The 21,936-nt window shown below is 34.3% G+C and overlaps 1 protein-coding gene across 1 annotated transcript; it reads left to right on the forward strand.

The window, feature by feature from the left end:
• Positions 1 to 638: 638 nt before the first annotated feature.
• On the forward strand, positions 639 to 11,413 carry LOC133801555 (protein CHROMATIN REMODELING 24). The gene is made up of 22 exons (XM_062239801.1): positions 639 to 918; positions 1,076 to 1,231; positions 1,346 to 2,292; positions 2,380 to 2,510; positions 2,606 to 2,660; positions 2,988 to 3,128; positions 3,590 to 3,697; positions 3,811 to 3,866; positions 3,947 to 4,037; positions 4,340 to 4,477; positions 4,580 to 4,657; positions 6,113 to 6,322; positions 6,414 to 6,485; positions 7,333 to 7,413; positions 7,491 to 7,609; positions 7,880 to 7,991; positions 8,567 to 8,635; positions 8,731 to 8,825; positions 9,929 to 10,057; positions 10,430 to 10,495; positions 10,604 to 10,736; positions 10,886 to 11,413. The coding sequence occupies exons 1-22, from the start codon at positions 807 to 809 to the stop codon at positions 11,045 to 11,047; spliced, it is 3,261 nt and encodes a 1,086-aa protein (XP_062095785.1). The 5' UTR covers positions 639 to 806; the 3' UTR covers positions 11,048 to 11,413.
• The last annotated feature ends 10,523 nt before the right edge of the window (positions 11,414 to 21,936 follow it).

Consider the following 21,936-nt stretch of genomic DNA (forward strand, 5'->3'; position numbering starts at 1 on the left):
TTGAGAGAGAGAGAGAGGGAGAGAGAAGTTTAATAAAAGAGACATTATTGTCAAAATTATACATAATGTCATATATTTGAGATGCCTATTAAATTTGTCATATGGATGAAATAATGTATACTTTTAAGCATATACTCTGAAATTTCCCTTCCTACATGATATTGAATGTCATCCAGGTCAAGGCGTAAAGTTGGCTCAAACTACAGGAACATACTAAAAAAGATAGACCCGATTATGCTAGGTGGCCACTCTTTATTAAAATAAATGAAGGAAGTTTTCTTAATACCACTTGTAAATAAATCAATAAATAAATAGATAAGGATATAATTGTAAAAAAGGTTTTGCAAGAAAAATTAAGGATGGTGATATTTACACCCAAAAATATATATTGACATCTCATTTTATTATAAAAAATCAAATGAAATTATATTTTGATTTATTCTTTAACACTTTTTCTCAATTTTTTTACATTCTTTAATTTTCTTTTTGTGTTAATTTCAATAATTTTAAAAAAAATAATATATAATTTTTACTTTAATAAGTTTATATATATATTTAATTAATTTAGTCCCATTAGATAAATCGAAATTCAAAATATAGGAGGACAAGGAGCGGGAAAGGTAAAAAGAATAGTAGAAGAAAAGGGGTCATTACAACGAACAATCCAATCAAATCATATTATTATTTCATTATAGTTTTTGAAATGTTTGTTCAGCTCTTCTCCACTACCACTTGATACCACTGCTTTGTCTCACCATTACAGAGATTGTGAAACTCTTCTCTTTCGCCACCTTAGGACTTCGAAAATGGCGGATGAAAGCATCACCAGCAATAGACGACCCCAGAGCCTCAACGACAGCCACCATCGCCTCCTTCAAGACCTCTCTGCTCCGCCCAAGCCCTCCTCCAAAATCCTCGGTACGCGGATTGTTTTCTTTTTTGCTTTCTCTATTTTAGGGTTTTTAATGTTGGATTGATTATCAGTCGTCGTGTTTTTGGCTTTCTTTTATGAGGGTTATTTTGGTTTCATTTCTGAGTTGGGACTCTGATGGTTTTTATTGGTTTTTCATTTCAGAGGAGAATAATGAGGATTTAAATGATGACGAGAGTCAATTAAACGTGAAGATGGAAGGCCGGAGACGCCTCTTTAAAGTTCCTTCTAGAGATAGGAGTGCCGATGATGACGATGTTCCTAACTTTTCCATCATCACCGATTTTGATTCTTCTCCTGGTACTCACGCTCCTCTCTTGTACCCACTAATTTTTGGTGTTTGTGTGTAAGAATGCGTTTGTGAAACGCCTATTTTGTTTACTTAATAACCCTTTGTGTCTGAATGAATTTTAGAACAAAAGCTGACGAAGGTAAAGATTCAGGGTAGACGCCGGCTCTGCAAACTTTCGACTCGGGTTGATCAGGATATTTCCGAGAAAGAAAATGTGGTTGATGAGCCTACATTTGCTGCTATTACAGATTTTGAGTCCCCACCTCTACCACAGAATCCGAAAGACAATGATAAAAATGGCGGAGATAATGAAATCAGGGATATCCTGAACAACTTGAGTGCAAGACTTGAGTTTTTGTCCATCGAGAAGAGAAAAGATGTGAAGAAGTTGGATCCAGTTGGAGAATCTCTGCCTTTGCTGAAGTATGAAAGGATTGAAGAAGATAAGCAAGTTGACCTGCCCGAGTATGCTAGCGCAGGGTCTTCATTTTCTTTGAAGTCCGATACATCTGATTCGTCATCTGGTGCAACTAAGAATGCTAATAATGTTATGGAGAGAGGGGATGATAAATATGATGGAGACCTTCACTATGAATCTGATGTTGACATATCTAGTACAATTGAACACAGAAATGAAAGTCATTTCGTCTCTGAGTTTAAAACAGAGTCCACAAAACATGATGACTATAGGAAAAGGGAATTTCCAAGGATTGATAAAAAATTAGTTAGTGTTCGAAAGACCTCAGCATACCAGGTTAAAGAAGAAGAAGAAGTTGATGAAGAGGATGATTGTGTTGTGTTGAGTGTCAAAAAGTTGACTAAGGAAGTGGCAAGAGAAAGGCAGAGCACAAAGTCTAGAGACTACCACATTTCTAGCGAAGTTGACATCTTGGAAGATGAGAGCGCTATAACTCTGAAGGGTGCAAAATATACGTTCAAGTTGCCTGGTGATATAGCAAAAATGCTGTATCCTCATCAGCGTGATGGGCTTAAGTGGCTGTGGTCTCTGCATTGTCTAAATAAAGGGGGAATTTTAGGAGATGACATGGGTTTGGGAAAAACAATGCAGGCAAGGAAATAAAGAAATAATGTATCGTAATCATATTTTAAGATTCTTATAATTGAAATTGAATTGTTTGATTTGTTTATCATGTAGATTTGTGGATTTTTAGCTGGATTGTTTCATTCACGTCTGATCAAGCGGGCATTAATTGTGGCCCCAAAAACATTACTTCCTCATTGGATTAAAGAATTATCAGTTGTTGGGCTATCTGAGAAGACAAGAGAGTGAGATTGCTTCTTCTACCTATCCTTCCCTTTTCTTTTATGATCAAAATAATGTGTTTTTGGATAACGGTAAAGTGATGACTAACTTGTTACAGATACTTTGGAACTTGTGTAAAAGCCCGTCAATACGAGCTTCAATATGTACTACAGGTATTAATGTGTCTACTTTGCATTGTTTCAGTAGAGTGAGGGTAAAAGGTTGAATGAGAAATTTAGAATCAGAAGTGAATAGGATAACATTCATATTATGTACTTATAATTTATCAAGTAAAATAAGCAGCCAGGCTTATGCTTTGAGTTCAAATTGAACTCATCTCTTACTACTTCTCAATTTATTTAGTCAGTCATTATCATGCTGCCCAAACTGAGCAATGAAATGACTTTGTGTGAAGCCATGATATATGTTAAGCTTCTCTTTTATTTGGTTCTGAAAATGAATTAGGACTTTAATACTAATTACTTTCTGCATTTTTGTAGGACAAAGGCATTCTCCTTACTACATATGACATTGTGCGGGCAAACTCAAAATCTTTACGGGGAGAGAACTTGATGAAGTATATGATGCTTGATGAAGAAAGGGAGGATAATACCATATGGGATTATATGATACTTGATGAAGTAAGTATAAAAATGCTAGACATAGTTAACTGGTTTAAGTTTCTTTACTTGCTTAAACTTAGTTTAGTTGGAAACCTTTCAAGCATCTTTCAACAGTGATACTTCCCAATATACTTTGTGCTGATCAATTATTATATTTATTTTTGCAAGAGTTTTAATTTCATTCAAGTTGCTTGTAAAGAACTTTGCCAGTGTATTATATGTATTCTTTTTAATCATCAGTTAAATGAAAATTTTTATTTCTAAGATTTTTTTGTCCTCCATGAACTATTATACATGTCTCTATATAATCTATAACCAGCCAAGTAGTTGATTCTCTTCTAGAACTTGGTTGCTGATTCAAGTGAAATTCAGTTGGAATTTGTACTGATTACCCATTGTAATGTGAACATCCTCTATTTGACACAAGGCTTCTAATTCTTTATTTCACTTATTTTTTTTTAATTTCTTTACTATAATAGGGGCACCTCATAAAAAATCCAAGTACCCAGAGAGCGAAGAGTTTGCTTGAGATACCATGCCCTCATCGTATAATCATTAGTGGTACTCCAATTCAAAACAATCTTAAGGTATGTGTATGGTTTAATTGGATTGCTCTCTTTCTTTTTTTTTCCCTTCTTGTTTGGCATAAAACTTGATCATGTAGGCAAGTGGGATAATATTATTTTGAATTTTGCAACAGGAACTGTGGGCTTTATTCAACTTCTGCTGTCCTGAACTACTTGGTGATAAAAAAGAGTAAGAGTCTTGACTGTGCTTCATCTGGCTTGAATTAGTTAATGCTTCTTGCATTGTGAATCTTTGTGGGATTTTCTCAGGTTCAAGGAAAGTTTTGAGGATTATATTCTTCGTGGGAATGATAAGCATGCCACAGAGAGGGAGAAGCGTACTGGTTCAGAAACTGCAAAAGTATTGATATTATATGTTTGGCATTAAACATGTTACTTCTATTTTTATCTTTCAATGTATTTTTTATTTTATAAATTCTAAGATTTTAATAACCTCAATCTCAAACAATTTTATTGTTAAAAAGAACTAAGAGTATAGGTTATCATTGACTTCTTGTGGAACACTTGGAGTGTTAAATTATGTCTATGACTTAGTTTATGGCTTAATTAGTTTTGATAGCTCTTCATTTTTTCAATCGTAGCTGCTATTATGTTTTAAACGTTGGATGATGCCAATAGTACTTTTGTTACTTTGTTTGACAGAAACTTCGAGATCGTATTCGGCCTTATTTTTTACGTCGCTTGAAGACCGAAGTGTTCAATGAAGATGCCAACAATGGAGATGCAAAACTTTCTCAAAAGAATGAGATCATTGTGTGGCTAAGATTGACTAGTTGTCAGGTTCGGTCTGTTGCAGCCTGCATCAGTTTGAGCTATACTTTTACTGTATTTTTTGTGGGTCTCATACATTTGTACTTAACTCTTTTCTTTTATGTGGTGTAGCGACAACTATATGAAGCTTTTTTAAGGAGCGAGCTGGTTCTTTCAGCTTTTGATGGATCTCCTTTGGCTGCACTAACGGTAGAGTACTTTTGTTTTAATTTGGATTTTCACACTTCTTGCTCCAGCAGTTGCATTCTTTTTAACTTGTCTACAAGTATTGCAGAGAAGTTTTGTGAAAAAAGAATTAAATTGTTTTCCAAGTTAAATTTTGAAAGCTTTTTACGTTTCTATTGTTTTATGCTTGCATAACAAACAAATAAAAATTATTTTTTCCTTCTGAGCCATAAACAAAATGTAAACTGCTTGAATAGGGTTTCAAACCATTAGCTATGATAACCTTCATTATGTTAGTCAATTCTTTTGCAATAATTCCTTGAATATACAGGCTTAATTTATTTGAGTCAAGCACTTGTGTTTTAAATAATACTTAGCAATTTGAAAAGTTGGTGTTTTTTTTAACCTCCAGACATTAGTTGTAAAGCTATTTTGTCTGAGTAATCCACACATGAATCCTAGTTTTTGAACTGTTAGTTACCTTTAATGACTATGTGGACAGAAACCATTAATGCTGACATGGGAAATAAATTCTGGTCTGTTGGAAGACTTGAATTACTCATTGATTTTTTTCATGGTTTATTCTTTCTTTCCCTTTTTTCTTCCCCATTCTCTCTCTCTCTCATTTTTTTTTTGCAAATATTATGGATATTTTTTTTTTCATTTGGATGTTTAGGATAGTCATTTTGAAAGTAATTGTTCTGTCGTTTCGTTTTCATGTGGTTGGGTCTTCTGTTTTTTTATTATATTATTTATTTAAAGAGTAATTATGAAATCAGATTTTTCAAAATTTAGGTTGTGTTTGGTAAAATTTTTGTTTTTGAATTTTTTAAACACAAAAATGGAAATATTATTTTTATTTTGGTTTCTTTATTTTTAAAAATAAAAATATGTTTGGTAGCTATTTTTGTTTTTAAAAACAAAAAATAATAAATGCATTTGATAATTTTTATTTTTTGTTTATTAATATAAAATGAGATCTTTATTTGAAGAAGAGATGAAAAAAAGAAAGGAAAAGTCAAAAACAATTTAAAAAAATTTTGAAAGTGAAAAAATTCTATTTTCAAAATTTAATGAATTTTAATTAAAATTTTAGAAAATAATAAATAAAAATAGAGTTATCAAATATTGTATTATGTTTAATTGTCAAACTTTTAATTAATTAAATAAAAAACTATTTTTTTAAGTGTTACCAAACAACACCTTAATTTTCATTTTGGGGAAAAAAAATTCATTTTGGCAAAATGGTTTATGTTAAAATATTGTATTCAAAATGGCTTTCTCGACACAATCAACATTGTTGGGAAGATTACTTTGCAAATATTTTATTTACACAAATCTTTTTGCAAAATAATATCTAAAAGGAGGTTAGTTTTACTTCTCATATATAAAAGAAAAAGTTGTATGATTTTTAGTTTTTTTAGCAAGAGAATGATCATTCTTGTATTAATTTATTATTATTTTTTTGAGATGAAACAGATCTTGAAAAAGATTTGTGATCATCCACTTCTGTTGACAAAGCGTGCTGCTGAAGATGTTCTAGAAGAGATGGATACAATGCTAAAGCCAGAAGAGGTTAATGTGGCGGAAAAGTTAGCAATGTACATAGCGGATGCTGCTGAGAAAGATGGCTTTGAAGAGAATCATGTCAACATCTCATGCAAAATATCTTTTATATTATCTTTGCTGGTGAGGCATGCTGCACAAATTAATGAGCTTAAATTTACATTTGACTTTTCTGGGTACCGTGTTAGATAAATTGTTCAATACTCTTTTTCAGGATGACCTGATTCCAAAAGGGCATAATGTCTTGATTTTTTCTCAGACACGCAAGATGCTTAATCTCATCGAGGTGAGTCCCAAATTTGTTTCAGTTTCAGGTTTGATTTTGGCGCAGGTGATGACATAATTTCATGAAGATTTATATGGTATATTAATTTCTAAACTTGTGATATACAGCTGTGTGCATAGTCTTTTAAAACCCTTGATTTTTGTCTCTCAGTCTTTTGACAACAAAAACTGAAGAAGAAACTGAAAACAACTACTCATCCACATTCTCCAGGGTCCACCAAAGCCTTATTTTTTTGTTTGTTTTTTTTATAATTTCTATACAAAATTAAGAAAAGGCCAATCTACATGATACCATATGCTTTTCAGACTAAAGCTTGAGTAATATTTATTCTGCCACTTAGGCATACTAACTTCTTCACCAAACTTCATATGTTTTATTCAAGTCTTTATGATCCAGCCACGTGCTTTTAAATCCAAAAGTTGAAGAGCCTCTATTAGGTGAAATAAATTGCAAAATGATTGGACTATGATCTGAAACTACTCGAAACTCTACTTCTTGACAAATAAATGGAAAAATTCCACCCAACTGCTGCTGTCTGTCAAGTCTACAACAAATAGGCTGCTCACAAAAATTATCACATAAATAACATTATGTAGAGGAGGATCCTTCAAACCTAGCTCCCTATTCAATTTGTAAAAGCTTTCATGCTTCGAATGTTGGTATTGCTATTAAACTTCTCCCTATATCAATATTAAGACAGCTGTTTTAACGCTCAGAAAGAATTGATAATTTTTTTTTTGTCAGTGATAATGTAGTTGACATGTGTATACAACAACAAACTCTACATCTAGACCTGCGTGCATTTGGATTTTTTGTGTATGATATGTAACAGTATTGTTATTTGTAGGAATCACTAGTGTCCAATAGTTATGAGTTCTTACGCATTGATGGTACCACAAAAGCAAGCGACAGACTGACGATTGTAAATGTAAGTATATTATATACACCAATAATGATGAATGTTTTTTTAAACTATCTAAGAATGTTATTTATTTTCATCATTAGGATTTCCAAAATGGGGTTGGGGCACCCATATTTCTCCTAACATCTCAAGTTGGTGGTTTGGGCCTTACACTTACAAGAGCAGATCGTGTGATTGTTGTTGATCCTGCATGGAATCCAAGGTGCTTTTTGAAACGTTGTTAGATTGTTTTTTTCTCTACAAAAATATTTTACAAGACCAAAAATTTGTAGGATATAGATGCTTTGAACCTATATACCAGTTGTGATTAACATAGTGCAGTGTTTAGTTACTTTTTGGGTTTTAATACTCACTGCAATTTTGGGTTCACGGGCTCCTTCCAAAATGTTCCCTATTATTTTCATTAATATGCAACACAATAGTACTTGTGTTATCTGGTTACAATTATTAATGGTTCGTTTTAACATTGCAGTACGGATAACCAAAGTGTTGATCGTGCTTATAGAATTGGACAAACAAAGGATGTCATTGTATATAGATTAATGACATGTGGGACTGTTGAAGAGAAGATTTACAGAAAGCAGGTTAAAGAATTTACTTTTCACTGGTCTACTTAGAGCACTCACAATGGATGTTCTAAAATAAATTTTCCTTCAAAATATAAAGAATTGATGATAAAAGAGCCCTCCATCAGATTTTTTACATTATGCTACAATACATCCTTTACATTTTTTTTTGAAACAAAACACTACTTGTATTATTAGTGTAGAGAAAATAATAATAGGAGTAGAATTGGAGTACAGAAAACATACTACCCAAACTCACAAAAACAGGAAATAGAAACAAACATTTTCCTGGAAACATATTTAATTAGTTTCTCTTTCCTACTTTCGTCTTTCCATCATTTTGATAGTTAGAGAAACTATTGAAATGAATAAATATTTTTAAAAACTGTAATATCTAAATGATATTAAAAAAGACGAAGATGATGTTATGGTATATATAGTAAAAGTCATTATGTAAAATTGAAAAAGTGGATTTTGGTGATGTATTTCAAAAGATAGAATAAATGATCTTTTAGGAGTACTCTGAGGTGAGGTGGTAGAATTTGAGTGCCAGGTATAATTGCATATTATTAACTTCTCATAATTCATGCTAGATATACAAGGGAGGTTTGTTTAGAACTGCAACAGAGCACAAAGAACAGACCAGATACTTTAGCCAACAGGTAGTTTTCATGAAGATTGTTTCATTAAAGCAATATTCTTGATTTTTATTTTATTACTAAAAATGAATGCTAAGTTTTGGAACAAATCTTTGCAGGATCTTCGTGAGCTTTTCAGTCTCCCAGCACAGGGTTTTGATGTTTCCCTTACTCAACAGCAATTGCATGAGGAACATGATTGTCAGCATATAATGTATGCAATCTTAGCTGCTATAAATTATGAACGATTCTTGTAATGTATTATATTAGTCATAAGAATGCATAGGTACCTGCATGGAACATCTCTATTTTCAGGGTTGAATTGTGTGTTCTTAATTTGCAAATTTGGCAAATAGTACATTATATTTAAAATCATAACAAAATATGCATGTTATGTGTGTTAGCTGCTGCACTTATTGTTTTTATAGGAAGGCTGGTTTTCATATGTTATGGTTTCTTTTGTTTGTGGTTTTTTAATCAATTAATTGGCACCAACACTTATTGATTTCATCAAGAACTTATTTTAATACAAAAATTTGGTTGTAATCTTGAAAGAAATATGTTCTTTACATGGAATGTGACTCGCTGATATCGATCATATTGGCAATGGCATATTTATGATCCACGTCATACTGAAAAAAAAGACTGCAAATTCCATTGCATATTCTCTTAGGTGGTTGTTTGTAAATATCAAGAGTTTTAAATTGCACACACGCACAAATATGCATATTCTCTTAGGTGGTTTGTAAATATCAAGAGTTTTAAATTGCACACACGCACAAATATGCATATTCTCTTAGGTGGTTGTTTGTAAATATCAAGAGTTTTAAATTGCACACACGCACAAAAAAAAAATCTCGTTGACTTTGGAAACGCAGGAAAGCTATTGTTTGTAGATATAGTTATTTTGGTTTTTATATAACTTTCTTCTATATTAAGCAATCTCAGGTTCTGCATACACTTAACATCATAATTTAAAATGACATGAAGTGCAAATGAATTTGTCTGTCTCGTTGATTATTATTTACTTAAGAGAGAAAAATATTTTACTTTATTTAGTCTTGGTGTCTTTTCTTTTTTCATTATTAAAATTTTAAAATGGTATCATCTGCATAATAATATTATATACGTGCATGTCTGCAATTGAAAGCTTAGTTGCTTATTAAAAATGACATTTTTTTTCACTTGAAGTTTATAATGCTTCTAGGTTTTGGTTCCCAGGCGTGTTTAAAAAACACAAGCACACATGTTTAATCTTTTACTAGTTGCATGAAAAAGAAAATGAACTATTCTACATGATTCTTCTTTTTGCTTCAGGGATGATTACCTGGATGGCCATGTCAAATTTTTGGAGGGTCAGGGTATAGCTGGAGTTAGTCATCACAGTTTACTCTTCTCCAAGGCAGCCCCTGCACAACCCGTACAGGAAGAAGAGGAAGTGACTAGGTGAGCTCATTTACTTCTTTCTTACCCTTCCTACTTGAGGTGTGATGTATATGGTTTTTGAGAAAAAATAATCTAAAGTTGAATGTTTTGACTGGTCTTTTTATTTTATTTTTCATTAAAAAAATAATTCCATTATCCCTACTGTTGAATTCATGTTAGATTTTTGTGAATACTCGTAGGAATTTAATTTAAGTCACAAAACATTTACATGCTTCCCAGCTATTCTGATGTCAACCATACTGGAGCGTTGGTGTTATATATATATATATATTGGCTTGTTAGCTGAAAGTAATATTTAGTGTTGAAAACTGTGAAAATGAATCAGACATCTATCTACGGTTATTGGTATTTGACTTGTTATTTTGAGCACAGAAAGGCAGGGTCTACATCAATGGGAGCTTCAACGTCAAGTTCATCAGTTGAACGGAGTGTTGATGGGTATGGGGACCATGTTTTCTATGAATCATATGATGATCTCAGTATTTAGTAATTAGTCAAAAGCAATTGATTTTATGCTGCTGAGTACTTGCTTTGCACTATTGACAGTGCTGAGTACGCCTTCATTCCCAAGGATGTAAAGTTAAACAAGAAAAGTTCTTCACCAGATAGTGGAGGCAAACTGACAGAATCAGAGATTAAAGACAAAATCTTTCGGCTATCTAAAACTCTTGCAAACCAGGTAGCACATTTTCTTTTCTTCTACGTACTTTTGTTTTTGTAATTATTTTCTCCATGAGTATACGACCTGTACTTTACACAGTAGCAAAAGAAAAAGAAAATGTTATCTTTTCCTTTGTCGAAATCAATTAAACCAAATAATCTATGTAGGCTATGGTTTCAAGATTACCAGATAAAGGAGAGAAGATACAAATGCATATTGATGAATTGAATGCTGAACTTGACAGAATTAAGATGGCAAAAGAAACCGAAAAGAAAGTAATTAGTTTGGATGATTTAACTGATGAATTTCAGAAGGTGATGAATGTATAGCTTATTGCTGGACAATGACAAATTGAAATAGATGTCTTTTTGTTGAGAATTCTCTTCTCAATAAACGAATCAGCTCAATTCTCCCACAGTTAAGTCAATGTTAATTTTTGACTAGGCTGCTCCTCAAGCTCAATACTTTGGAGATTCCGCTTTGATTTTTGATCAATGGTGTCTGCCATATAACTAACGCGTTTATCTTTTTTACTTGATAAATGCTGTTTATGGTTTCTCCATTTTGCAAAATTGTTTCAGAGATTTATGTGCAACCCTATGTCCTACAATTTTGTGGTAATTGCATGCATGGTTTAGCTGTTGTAATGATGGTTTGCTTTAATTAATTAACCTATTGTTTTGGAAGATTGATTATGCTTTTGACAAAAATCCTTTTGTTAGCACCAACAGGTTAAATTGTTTTTGAGTTAATATAGGATATCTAATATTTATTTTTGGACAAAATGCTTTTTTTTCTTTCCAAACTATAGCACTCGTAGCCCTCCAAATTATAGTACTAGTAGACTTTTGATTATTCTGTCCAAAATAGTAAGGTTTTGTTAATGTGTTAGTTAAAAAAATATTTAAAAAGAATTTTTTATTAATTAATTGATTTTAAATTAAAAAATAATAAATAAAATAAAAATTAATCTTAAATTTATTAAATTATATAAAATCCAATAAACAAAAATCAATAAACAAATAGTTTCTCGTCCAAATATAATGGGTGATTTGCACTTTAAAATTTGATCAAGACACCCAGTTTTTATGAAAAACTAATATATAATATATATTTTTACCAACTTATGTTCATATTTTTCAAATTTTTTTTCTTTTTTATATTCTAGCAACTAAATATAAATAAAATATATTTTAAATATTTAAATAAAATAAATATTAAAACAAAAAAAATCTAAAAGATTTGTCAAAGTAAGAGTTTTTTCCAAAAGGTTATACATTATTTTAAAAAAATTATGAAAACAAGATAAACTAAAATGATTGAAATTAACAAAAAAAGAATTTAAAGAATGTAAAAAAAAGTATTGAGAAAAAGTGTTAAAAATATTTTTTTAATTAATCAAGTGTCTATATATTTTTGGGGGTGCAAATATAATGCCCTAATATAATTAAAAAAATTAAATTAATATTTATAAACTAAATTAAAATCTTTAAGTTTTTACTTGATTGTTTTTTAAATGTATTTGATTATCTATGTTTGAAATATAGAATTGGTTGAGTTTTTAATTTAATTTAATTTAGAAATATTGATTTTAGTTTTTAAAAATTATATTTGGATTAATTTTTTTTTATGTTTGTCGATTTTTTGTTTATAGGATTTTATATAATTTAATAAATTTAAAAATAAGTTTTTATTATTAATTTTTATTTATTTTTTCTAATTTAAAATCAATTAATTAATAAAAAAATATTTTAAAATATTTTTTTAGCTGCCACGTCAGCAATGTTGGGGTTTTATGCCCTAATTAAAACCCAAATTCTTTGTAATCTAATTTATTATCAATAAAAGAATAGAAATCATTTTTTGACTTGGTCAATCACTTTGCTCACATGTTTTATTTTCATGATTATTTGTTTAATATAAACTTCAATTAAATCCGGAGCATATAGCTAATCGTATTTATAGTGACGTAATCATAGTAGAATATAAATATGATTATATGTTCAAAATAAGTTAGTCCTAAGATTAGTTGCACATGATTTACACTGACTTGCCAATCTATGATATGATCTACTTACACATTACAGTGTTATGTTCTTTCCAGAACATTAGCAAAGTAGATAAGATCGGATATATTTGTTACATCGGACATGACCGATATTGACAGTTAATAAGATAAGTAAACATACTATTATTATCTATTCTAGTCATATCATATAGTTGACCATAGGTCAATTAAATCTCAATTCTAAGTGGTTAGTATTCTAACTGATTATATTATTTGAGTTATTTGACTTGTTCGTTACCAGCTTACCCTACGGACCAGTCCAAACTTACATCTTGGGAACTCGGTAGTATAATTGAGTGGGAGTGTTAATCATTGATATGAACATCTAGAGCTTCTGATGAAGAAGTGAAACGATGGTTTCCTTTTAGTTTGGTTCAAGGTGTTAAATGATAGAGATCTCATTTCAGTAATTAAATTAGTTTACTAAAATATCATTTACAAGAAACTAAGTGTTTTAAGGATAAAATACAATGAGGGGTAAAACGATATTTTAGTCCTATCTCATTGTAGACTGTCTATAGAAGATTGAGTGACAATTATGGTTGTAACAATGAATAATTAATAGTGTATCTATATTTGTTATAGAGCATTCTATGAATTCAAGAGAGCAATTCTGAGTCTATAGTGGAGTCATGAGGAATTAATAAGTTAGTAAATTTATTTGTTAGATTTATGATAACTTATTGGAGCTTGATTTCATAGGCCTATGGTCCCCATTGTACCTTGGATAAAATCATCTAGATAGTCTCAATTAATTGATTTAACTATCAATTAGAATTATCAAAGTTGACCAGGTCAATTTTGGATAGTTTCACAGAGTTGTGTAATTTAGAGAAGATAAGAGAAATTATGGTAGATTTATTAATTAAGATAAATTAATATATAAATTAATAAATAAGTTTAAATCAAGGTTTAAATTATAAATGATTAATTTGATAAAGGATTTAAATGATTAATTAATTAATTAAATCAATAGAAAATAATACAAGCCTTGTTTTTAAGTTCAATGGGCTTATAATCAAATTGGAAATTTCACGGGCCTAAAGCCCATGATAATTTCGACCTAGGGATTTAAAATGACTATTATTTTATTAATTTTTTAATTAAATTAAATGACCTAATTGAGTCTATAAAAGGAGTGCTTAGAGAGAAGTCATAAGTTAAGATTTCTGAGATGACATAAAAGTTTAATTACTGGTTTTCTGATAGTTTTAGATTCTCTCTAAACACAAGTCATTTTCTAAGCCTCTTTGTATTTTCACTTCTTCTCTCTATATCTATCTCATGTGTTGAGAATTGCCCACACTAGTCTAGGTGATTCTAAGGATACATTGGAAGACTGTGAAGAAAATAGAAGATCGGTTTAGTTTCTTGATAATACTCCGCGACAGAGAGGACACAAGAGTTAGAGAAACTGAAGGAATGACTCTTTCATTCCGCTGCGTATACTGTAAGTATTCTTGTCTTTGTTTCTCTTTGAATTCAATTTTAGAAACATATTCTAAGTTATCTCATATTAATTTGTTTAATATTAGATCTACATGAAAATAAATAAAGATCTTGTATAAGTTTTTCTAACTAGCAAACCATTACTATTTTTAATGGAAGAAATAATATTTTGTCCTCATACATGCATATGTACGGAAACATGTTCTAGTGGTCAATATGAACATAAAAATTAACGTTTATATTTTGTTTAAATGGAGAGTCACACTAACACCCCCAATTAATATTAAGGTATTTCTTTTTCCTTAATTTTTTGTTATATATTAATTGATTAAAATATACTATTTATTTAAAAAGAATTTATTAATAAAATTTGAGTTTTAGTGTCATTTTATCATATTTATGCGAATGAAATATATAATGTGTTACATCTAAATTTTGAGAATGAACAAATGAGCCTCGAAATTTAGGCTCGTAAAACGTAAGCTAAAAAATAACAAGCATTGGCTAAACACTTGTATATATTGACATAATTCCTGATAAGTTGTTATTAATGATTGGGCACAAGTTGTAGGCTCGAAAGCGAGAATCTTCTCTGAAACCACTAGGTGAGGAGGAGACTGATCGGAATAACGAGCTCGAAGTCTTGGTCAATCTCGAAAGTGAGTTAACCTTGCATTCGAGATTAGCAACGCATTTTGCACGTGAAAGCTGTTAAGAAATCCCTATTCCTTAGGGATTTGTTGTTATCAGATATTAAATCCCAATTATCATGGGATATTATGTAATTAATGTATTTATTTACATTTATTTCAAATTTGAATAATTGATTATAACTTCCCTGAATTAGTGGAAGATATTCTCATAACCAGGTCTATAAATAGCTTGATATTTTCATTTGTATTCACACACAAAATTGTACAGAGGATACTCTGTCGAATTGCTCTGAAAAAGCTTTGAGAGTGTCAAGATCAATAATATTGACTCGTGAACTAGGCAGATTTTAACTGCTGAACCACGTAAAAGTTCTTGTGTTCTTTCTAAAATATTGTTTAGTGCTCTTCAAAATTAAGTTGGCGAAAAATGGTGTCAATAGTTTGGTGCTTTCATTGAAAGCATTAAGCAAATCTCTGTATTGTTTAATCATAAACCTCCTGCATTGTGTCAATGGCCGCCACGAACAATCCAGGAGCTGGTGGACGACCATTGCCTCAAATCCCTGAGAAACAAACTCCTTAGATTGAGAACTATCCGCGAAGGCCTGGGAAAAAAACCCATGGCAGACCATGGATCAGCCGAGGGGAGTGCATCATTTGAATCCAGGGGGCCACTTGCTCCAACCCCCAAGCCCGATGAGGACCTCTATTATAATCCTGAGAGGTACATGCCCATTGTGGAATTGGAGAATCGTCAACTGCGCCAACAATTGGCCGAAGCCACACAGCATAATGAAGAATTTGCCAGGCAGGTCGCTGAGGGCCAGTCGTCTCCTTGGAAGGCTAGAGGGTGTCCCCATAGAAGTACAGCTGCCAGAATGGCGGAACAAAGGGCCCAACAGACCCAGGGCAAACACCGACAACGATCGCCCTGGGACTCTGGGAGGAATACTCAAACTACTACTGCTGGTAATCTGACGATGAGTGTAACTGCAGGAGCAGGGAATAACCAAGCTCCCTCGGAAGCTCGGAACACTAACCCTGAGCCTGTCGAAAATAACCCAGAGCCAGTCCGGGCCAATTATGGACCTTCCAGGCCCAACAATGGAAGGCCCCCATTGTCTCCTATAAGGCATCCTCTGTCTCCAATAAGACACCAATCTCTGGTTCGAGAAGCACCCCAGCCGGCTCCTAATAGGAACCAGATAGGGGAGTGAGCACCTCAAAGACCTTCTCGGAGTGGCAGTCGAGACAGGAACCGTAGAGCTTGACCAGGACATGAGGGCGAGTGAGAGGCAACTCGAGGACATAGGGCATCCCAACCAGCAGGAAGTCACATGTTGAGGTCACAAACAACTGGAGCGAGGAGGCCAGTGGAAGATCCACCTCGCAACCATTGAGCCTCTCAACCAGAAAGAAATGTTAGCTACATGAGCGAAATTCTGGACCTTAGTAGGTCGGTGAGTGTATATAATACCGAACCTAGGAATACTGGGAATTATGAGAATAATCCTAATCTTTGAGATCGTTTGAATCAAAACCAAGGGCAGGCTAACCCCTCGAACCCCGATTTGTGGGCACATCTGAACAGCTAAAAAGAGCCCATGCAACCAGTATATGGGAACCAGTATAACCCTATACTGGGGCAGGGAGTTGGAGTTTTCATAAACAATAATCAGCTACCCCAAGCGCAAGCTCAACCTCCGGTGGACTTACTCCAGGAAAGAATTAACCAACTTGAAAGAGCATTTAGACTTCGTCAAGATGAAAGGAATAAGGACAAGGCCGACGACTCTGATGAGGAGCTTGAGCCTTTTGATCCACATATATCAAATACACCACTCCTTTATGGGTTCAAGATACCTTATGTAGCTCCTTTTGATGGGAACTCGGATCCATAAAACCATCTGAGCACGTTTAACACAATCATGCGTGCCAACAACGTTGGTTATGAGCTCGGATGCATGCTATTTCCAACAACTCTGATGGGACTAACAAAAAAAATTGGTTCGACAAGTTCCGAAGGCATTCAATCTCGTCTTGGTAACAATTAGCGAAAGATTTCAAGAAACAATTCAAGGCCATGGTAGGCGTCAGGCCCGAAGCCTCGACCTTGACAAATGTCAGATAGCAGCCGGGAGAGTCATTAAAGAGTTACCTAGCGAGGTTTAACATTGAGGTGGCTTGACCACGTAATGTTGATGATAGTGGTCACTACGAGTTGGAATACTTCCAGGAAGTCCCCTCTGGGATGATATGCAAAGGAAATTGATAAGAATAATCACCGAGTTCAACAAGAGGGCTAAGAGATTCGTCAATGTAGAGGAGGTGAGGTCAGCATTAAAACTGACCCCTCAGCTTGTTATAACTACAACGACGAATGTTAACTCAGCCTCGACCTTGGCTACCCCCTCAATGTCTCGTCCCTCTGGAGACAACCCTTCAAAGAGAAAGAAAAATGAAGGGAATAACTCAGAGGCGGACGGGGGGAAAAAAGAAGAAAGGAGAAAAGTATTTCTCCATTTACATGGTTTACACCGAGCTTACTAAAACTTGGGAGAACATTTTTGTCGCAAATGAAAATTAGGTTCTGTTTAGGCGACCTGACCTAATGCGAAATAAAAAATAAAAAAGAGACACCAATAAGTATTGTAGATTCCACAGGGACATTGGGCATACCACCGATGAGTGCCGACAACTAAAGGATGCGATCGAAGGTCTGATCTCGAGAGGGTATTTTGGACAATATATAATAAACCGAAATCCGACTCTAGCGTCGACTGGATAGAGGGTAGCTCCTCCGCAGCCTGCCCACCATAATACCACCTCACGAGCAAGGGGGGATGATCGACCTCCCCCAATAGATGGGGAGGATGTGGTAACCATTTCTAGAGGACCACACCTTGTTGGATCGGGTAGAAATGCCCAGAAAAGATATGTGAACGAGCTCAAGACAGGAGACGGATCTCCCTACGAACCTGAACCGTGAGCTCCAAAGCAACAAAGGGTTGAAACTCAACCCATTACTTTTACAGAAGAGGATGCATCACACGTTCAGTTTCCCCACAACGACCCTCTGGTCATCACACTCCAGCTCACCAACAAAAGGGTGCGCAAGGTCCTGATAGATAACGGGAGCTCAGTTAACATCCTTTATAAGGCCACTCTAGAAAATATGGGACTCATGCTTCGAGATTTGAAAGCCTGTGCAACGACGCTGTATGGATTTTCAGGAGAAGGGATAGCCAGCACGGGATCCATTGAGCTCCCGGTAACCTTGGGAGACTATCCAATCTCTGTGACCAAGATGATGGAGTTCATAGTGGTGGACACTCCATCTGCCTACAACGTACTGCTCGGGAGACCAACTCTGATTGGGTTGGTGTAGTGTCGTCCGTTAGACATTTGGCCATCAAGTTCCCAACGTCTAGTGGCATTGGGATGCTGAAGGTAGACCGGCTCACCGCACGGGAATGCTATAGCATTTCCATGAGAGGGAAGAACCAAATAAGTGCACAAGCACTTGTTTTTATCCGGGAAATGGGTGGATATGTCTTCAAAATCAAAGAAGAAATCGACCTTAGAGCAGAAGAAGATAGGGCTGATCTCGGACCAATAGAGGAGCTTGAAGAAGTAAAACTCGATGAGAAAGATACCACGCTGGTGGTAAAAATAGGAAAGAACCTCTCCAAGGATGTGAAATAGCAATTAATTCGCTTCTTAAGAGAAAATCAAGATGTATTTGCGTGGTCACACTTGGATATGGTTGGGATTAGCCCAAGCATTATAAGCCATGAACTCAACATAGATAAAATCTTCCCTTCGAAGCAACAAAAACGAAGGCTCCTGGACGATGATAGGAAGAAAGCCCTAAAGGCAAATCGGTTTATCCGAGATGCTTTCTACCCGGAATGGATAGCCAATTCTGTTCTGGTTCCGAAGCCCAATGGAAAGTGGTGATGTAACGCCCTGGATAGCCAAAACCGCTACACTGTGTACTTATAAAGGTGCAGGACTTGCTAATCAAGTCATTAATTTAAAAACGTGTCATTAAACATGTATGAGCTAGGGTTAAAAAGGTTTTGGTCTCAAAAGTTACACTTTATATAATTAAACAGTTTTATACATGGGATCCCAAAAAAAAAAAAAACAGAGTTTAAAAGTTGGTTTACAGAATCCCCAAAATACTGACAACCATCAGCCATACTAAGGCAAAATAGAAATTTCTGGTTCTATCGTTCCTGCCTAATCCCCAACCGTGGCGGCTGAGTAGCTGGTCATGTACATTCAGCTCGCAGAGTACTCCAAGTTAGGGCTGATCAAGCTTGCCCTTGCCTTTACCTGCACCACGTGGCACCCGTGAGCCAAGGCCTAGCAAGAAAACATAATATGCAACACAAACAACAATTACAGATAATCAACTCTTTAAGCATGTTCAAACACTTAATACTCCACATTAACCACTCAACACTTATACATAACCAATAATGCAACTAATCACAACTAACAATTAGGTCACATAATAGTCAGGGCCGAAAACTTAGGCTGCACCCTCTGTTTACCCCACTGACTCTGGCCCGCTTAAACCGAGCTCAGTGCATAATAAGCTGTCCTTGGCTACTAGTGGCCAAGCCGCGTCCTGTGCGCTAGTGTAACCCTTGGCACTCCTAGGCCGTTGGTTCATTATCTACATGGCATAATACCATCCTGTAATGACCCAACTACTCTAGACTTTTGGACCATTAACGAAACTATACATACAAATCCTTAATAAAGCTTACATTGTGAAAATACCATAATTTTATTAGGAAACTTGTAAAAATAAGAGTTACTTACAAAAATATCAAGAAGGATATGAGATCCCATTGTCTTAAAAACAAAACATAATTTAAAATAAAGGAGTTACATAGCAAGTGCGGAAAAGTTACACATAAACCCATAAATAAAAGACTACATCCTCGAAATCGAACTCTCGACTCCTTGAATCCATTCACCATCGATACACAATCTTCAAGCATCCACGAACCTTACCGCCACTAATAGCTATTTTCCTGCACATATAAACAAAAAGGAATGAGCCTAATGCCCAGCAAGGAAAATCTATCACATAGTTCATATACATAAATTTCATAAGAAACATAAAGACATAACATAACACTTTATCATACACATACTATAATGGCCATTATTACTTGGGGTCCCATAGACTTAACAAGTCATATGCCCATGAGATTAGTGGGGTCCTACTAGCTAAGCAGGTCATATGCCCATAATCTATTTGGGGTCTTGTTAGCCATATGGGTCATATGCCCAAGCCTACAAACATACATATCATAACACTTATCATAACATAAGAAACTTAAGATAACATATAAAACATATAACATATGCATTTCTATCCTATTTTCCTTACCAAAGTTACCGGGATATGAGGACAGAGTTGGGACTTTTGGAACACTCCTAAAACCATATATAACAGGGTGAGTAGATTTGAAGAAAAAGTAATGAAAAGAATGGAAGGAATAGAATGACTAAACCTTTGAGAAACATACTTACCAGAAACTTATGTGTAAGTTCTTAGATTTCCTAACCAAAATAAGAATAAGGTTAGAAGACTAAGTAGAAGACTATGAGAACTTAAAAGAAAAGTACAGAATTGAACTAGAGTTTTGGGTTACCTTGAAGGCTTGTAAGACCAATATACACCTCAAACCGAAATATTATAAAACCTTACTTCCCAAAGTGTTTGATAAGCTTATGATGATCAAGCTTATGATTCCCCAACCCAGGTGTTTACACTCTCACACTCACTTAGCACTTGCAGCCTCTGAACTTAGAGCAAAAGATGAATAATGGCTGGGTACTAGATCCTATTTATAGAGTTTAGGAATGAAAGGATCTTAATTTTACTTGAATAAAAATAATAGCTTTTTAGGTGAAAATAATTTGAATAATCGTTCAGCAGAGGTTGAAGACTCGTTCAAAAAGGTGCTGGACTTATCAAGAGGTTGAATGGCTGAATGGAAAACAAATTCAAAATGTTTCAAAATATGCTGAAGGAGGCGATATATCGCCCCCTGTAGGCGATATATCGCCTGGGACAGTATGCCCGAGGCTGTCGTGCATCGTCTCGTGTTTTCCGTATCTACGTGCTGCGATATATCGCCCCCTATAGCTGCGATATATCGGCACACGCTGATTAATTAAACACGAAATTACACATTTTTAGCTAAGTTTGAATGGAGTAAACAGCCTTGACTAAGCCCTCAACGTATTCAAAGCTGCTGACTGACCTTATAGCATTCAAACTTTACCCCTTATTAAATTTAATCCTCAAAATACTTAATCCTTAATCACCCATCCATAACATGTGCTTAAAATCCTATTGGTCTTTATCTAAACCTTATAGTATAATAAATATTATCCTTAATATCAGTCATATAATCAAACCTTAGGTTAACATTAATATTCTTAAACTATAGGTTAAACTTAGAAAATCTACAAGTACTACTATGAGTGTCCAAATAATTCCCGGTTTGAACCAAAAATCCACAGTTAAAAAGATAATACTATAAATACTATAATACTACTATCTATCTTAGCTAAGTAAAGTTCTTGGACTCTACACATCCTTTCAGGCATACATATTAGGGAGCCCTTAGTCCCATTACAGTTATACAACCGGGTGCAGTTTTCTTACCTTTAGTTTTTACGTTCACTGATTACGAGCGACGCTCCTTGAGCACGATCTGTTCCCGAGCCCTAGCTTTAACACCTAGTCACAACCAAGGTATTGGATTCCATTAATATTCAAGTAAAGGTTTCTGGGTACAATACTAGCTTCCGGGACATCGAATTCCACCAAGACGGTGGGGAAATCGATCTCGAGCACCCTAGGCTAGACTCCCGCGCCTAGAATCCCCAAATGTTCAAGAATGTACCTAAGGGCTGCGGCCCTTGAAGCCTAGCCGCAGCCCGCCTCTAAAACAGAGGCCAAGACCCCCAACAAGCAAACACGCTCCGCGGCCTTGCCCAAGGGTGCCGCGGC

This window comes from Humulus lupulus, chromosome 1 (genome assembly GCF_963169125.1).
Source record: "Humulus lupulus chromosome 1, drHumLupu1.1, whole genome shotgun sequence".
NCBI classification, from domain to species: Eukaryota; Viridiplantae; Streptophyta; class Magnoliopsida; order Rosales; family Cannabaceae; genus Humulus; species Humulus lupulus.

Coding starts and splice junctions, on each gene's coding strand:
- LOC133801555 (XM_062239801.1), top strand. CDS start 807: ATGGCGGATGAAAGCATCACCAGCAATAGACGACCCCAGAGCCTCAAC. Junction 1,232..1,345: donor CGATTTTGATTCTTCTCCTG/GTACTCACGCTC, acceptor AATGAATTTTAG/AACAAAAGCTGACGAAGGTA. Junction 4,658..6,112: donor CTCCTTTGGCTGCACTAACG/GTAGAGTACTTT, acceptor GAGATGAAACAG/ATCTTGAAAAAGATTTGTGA.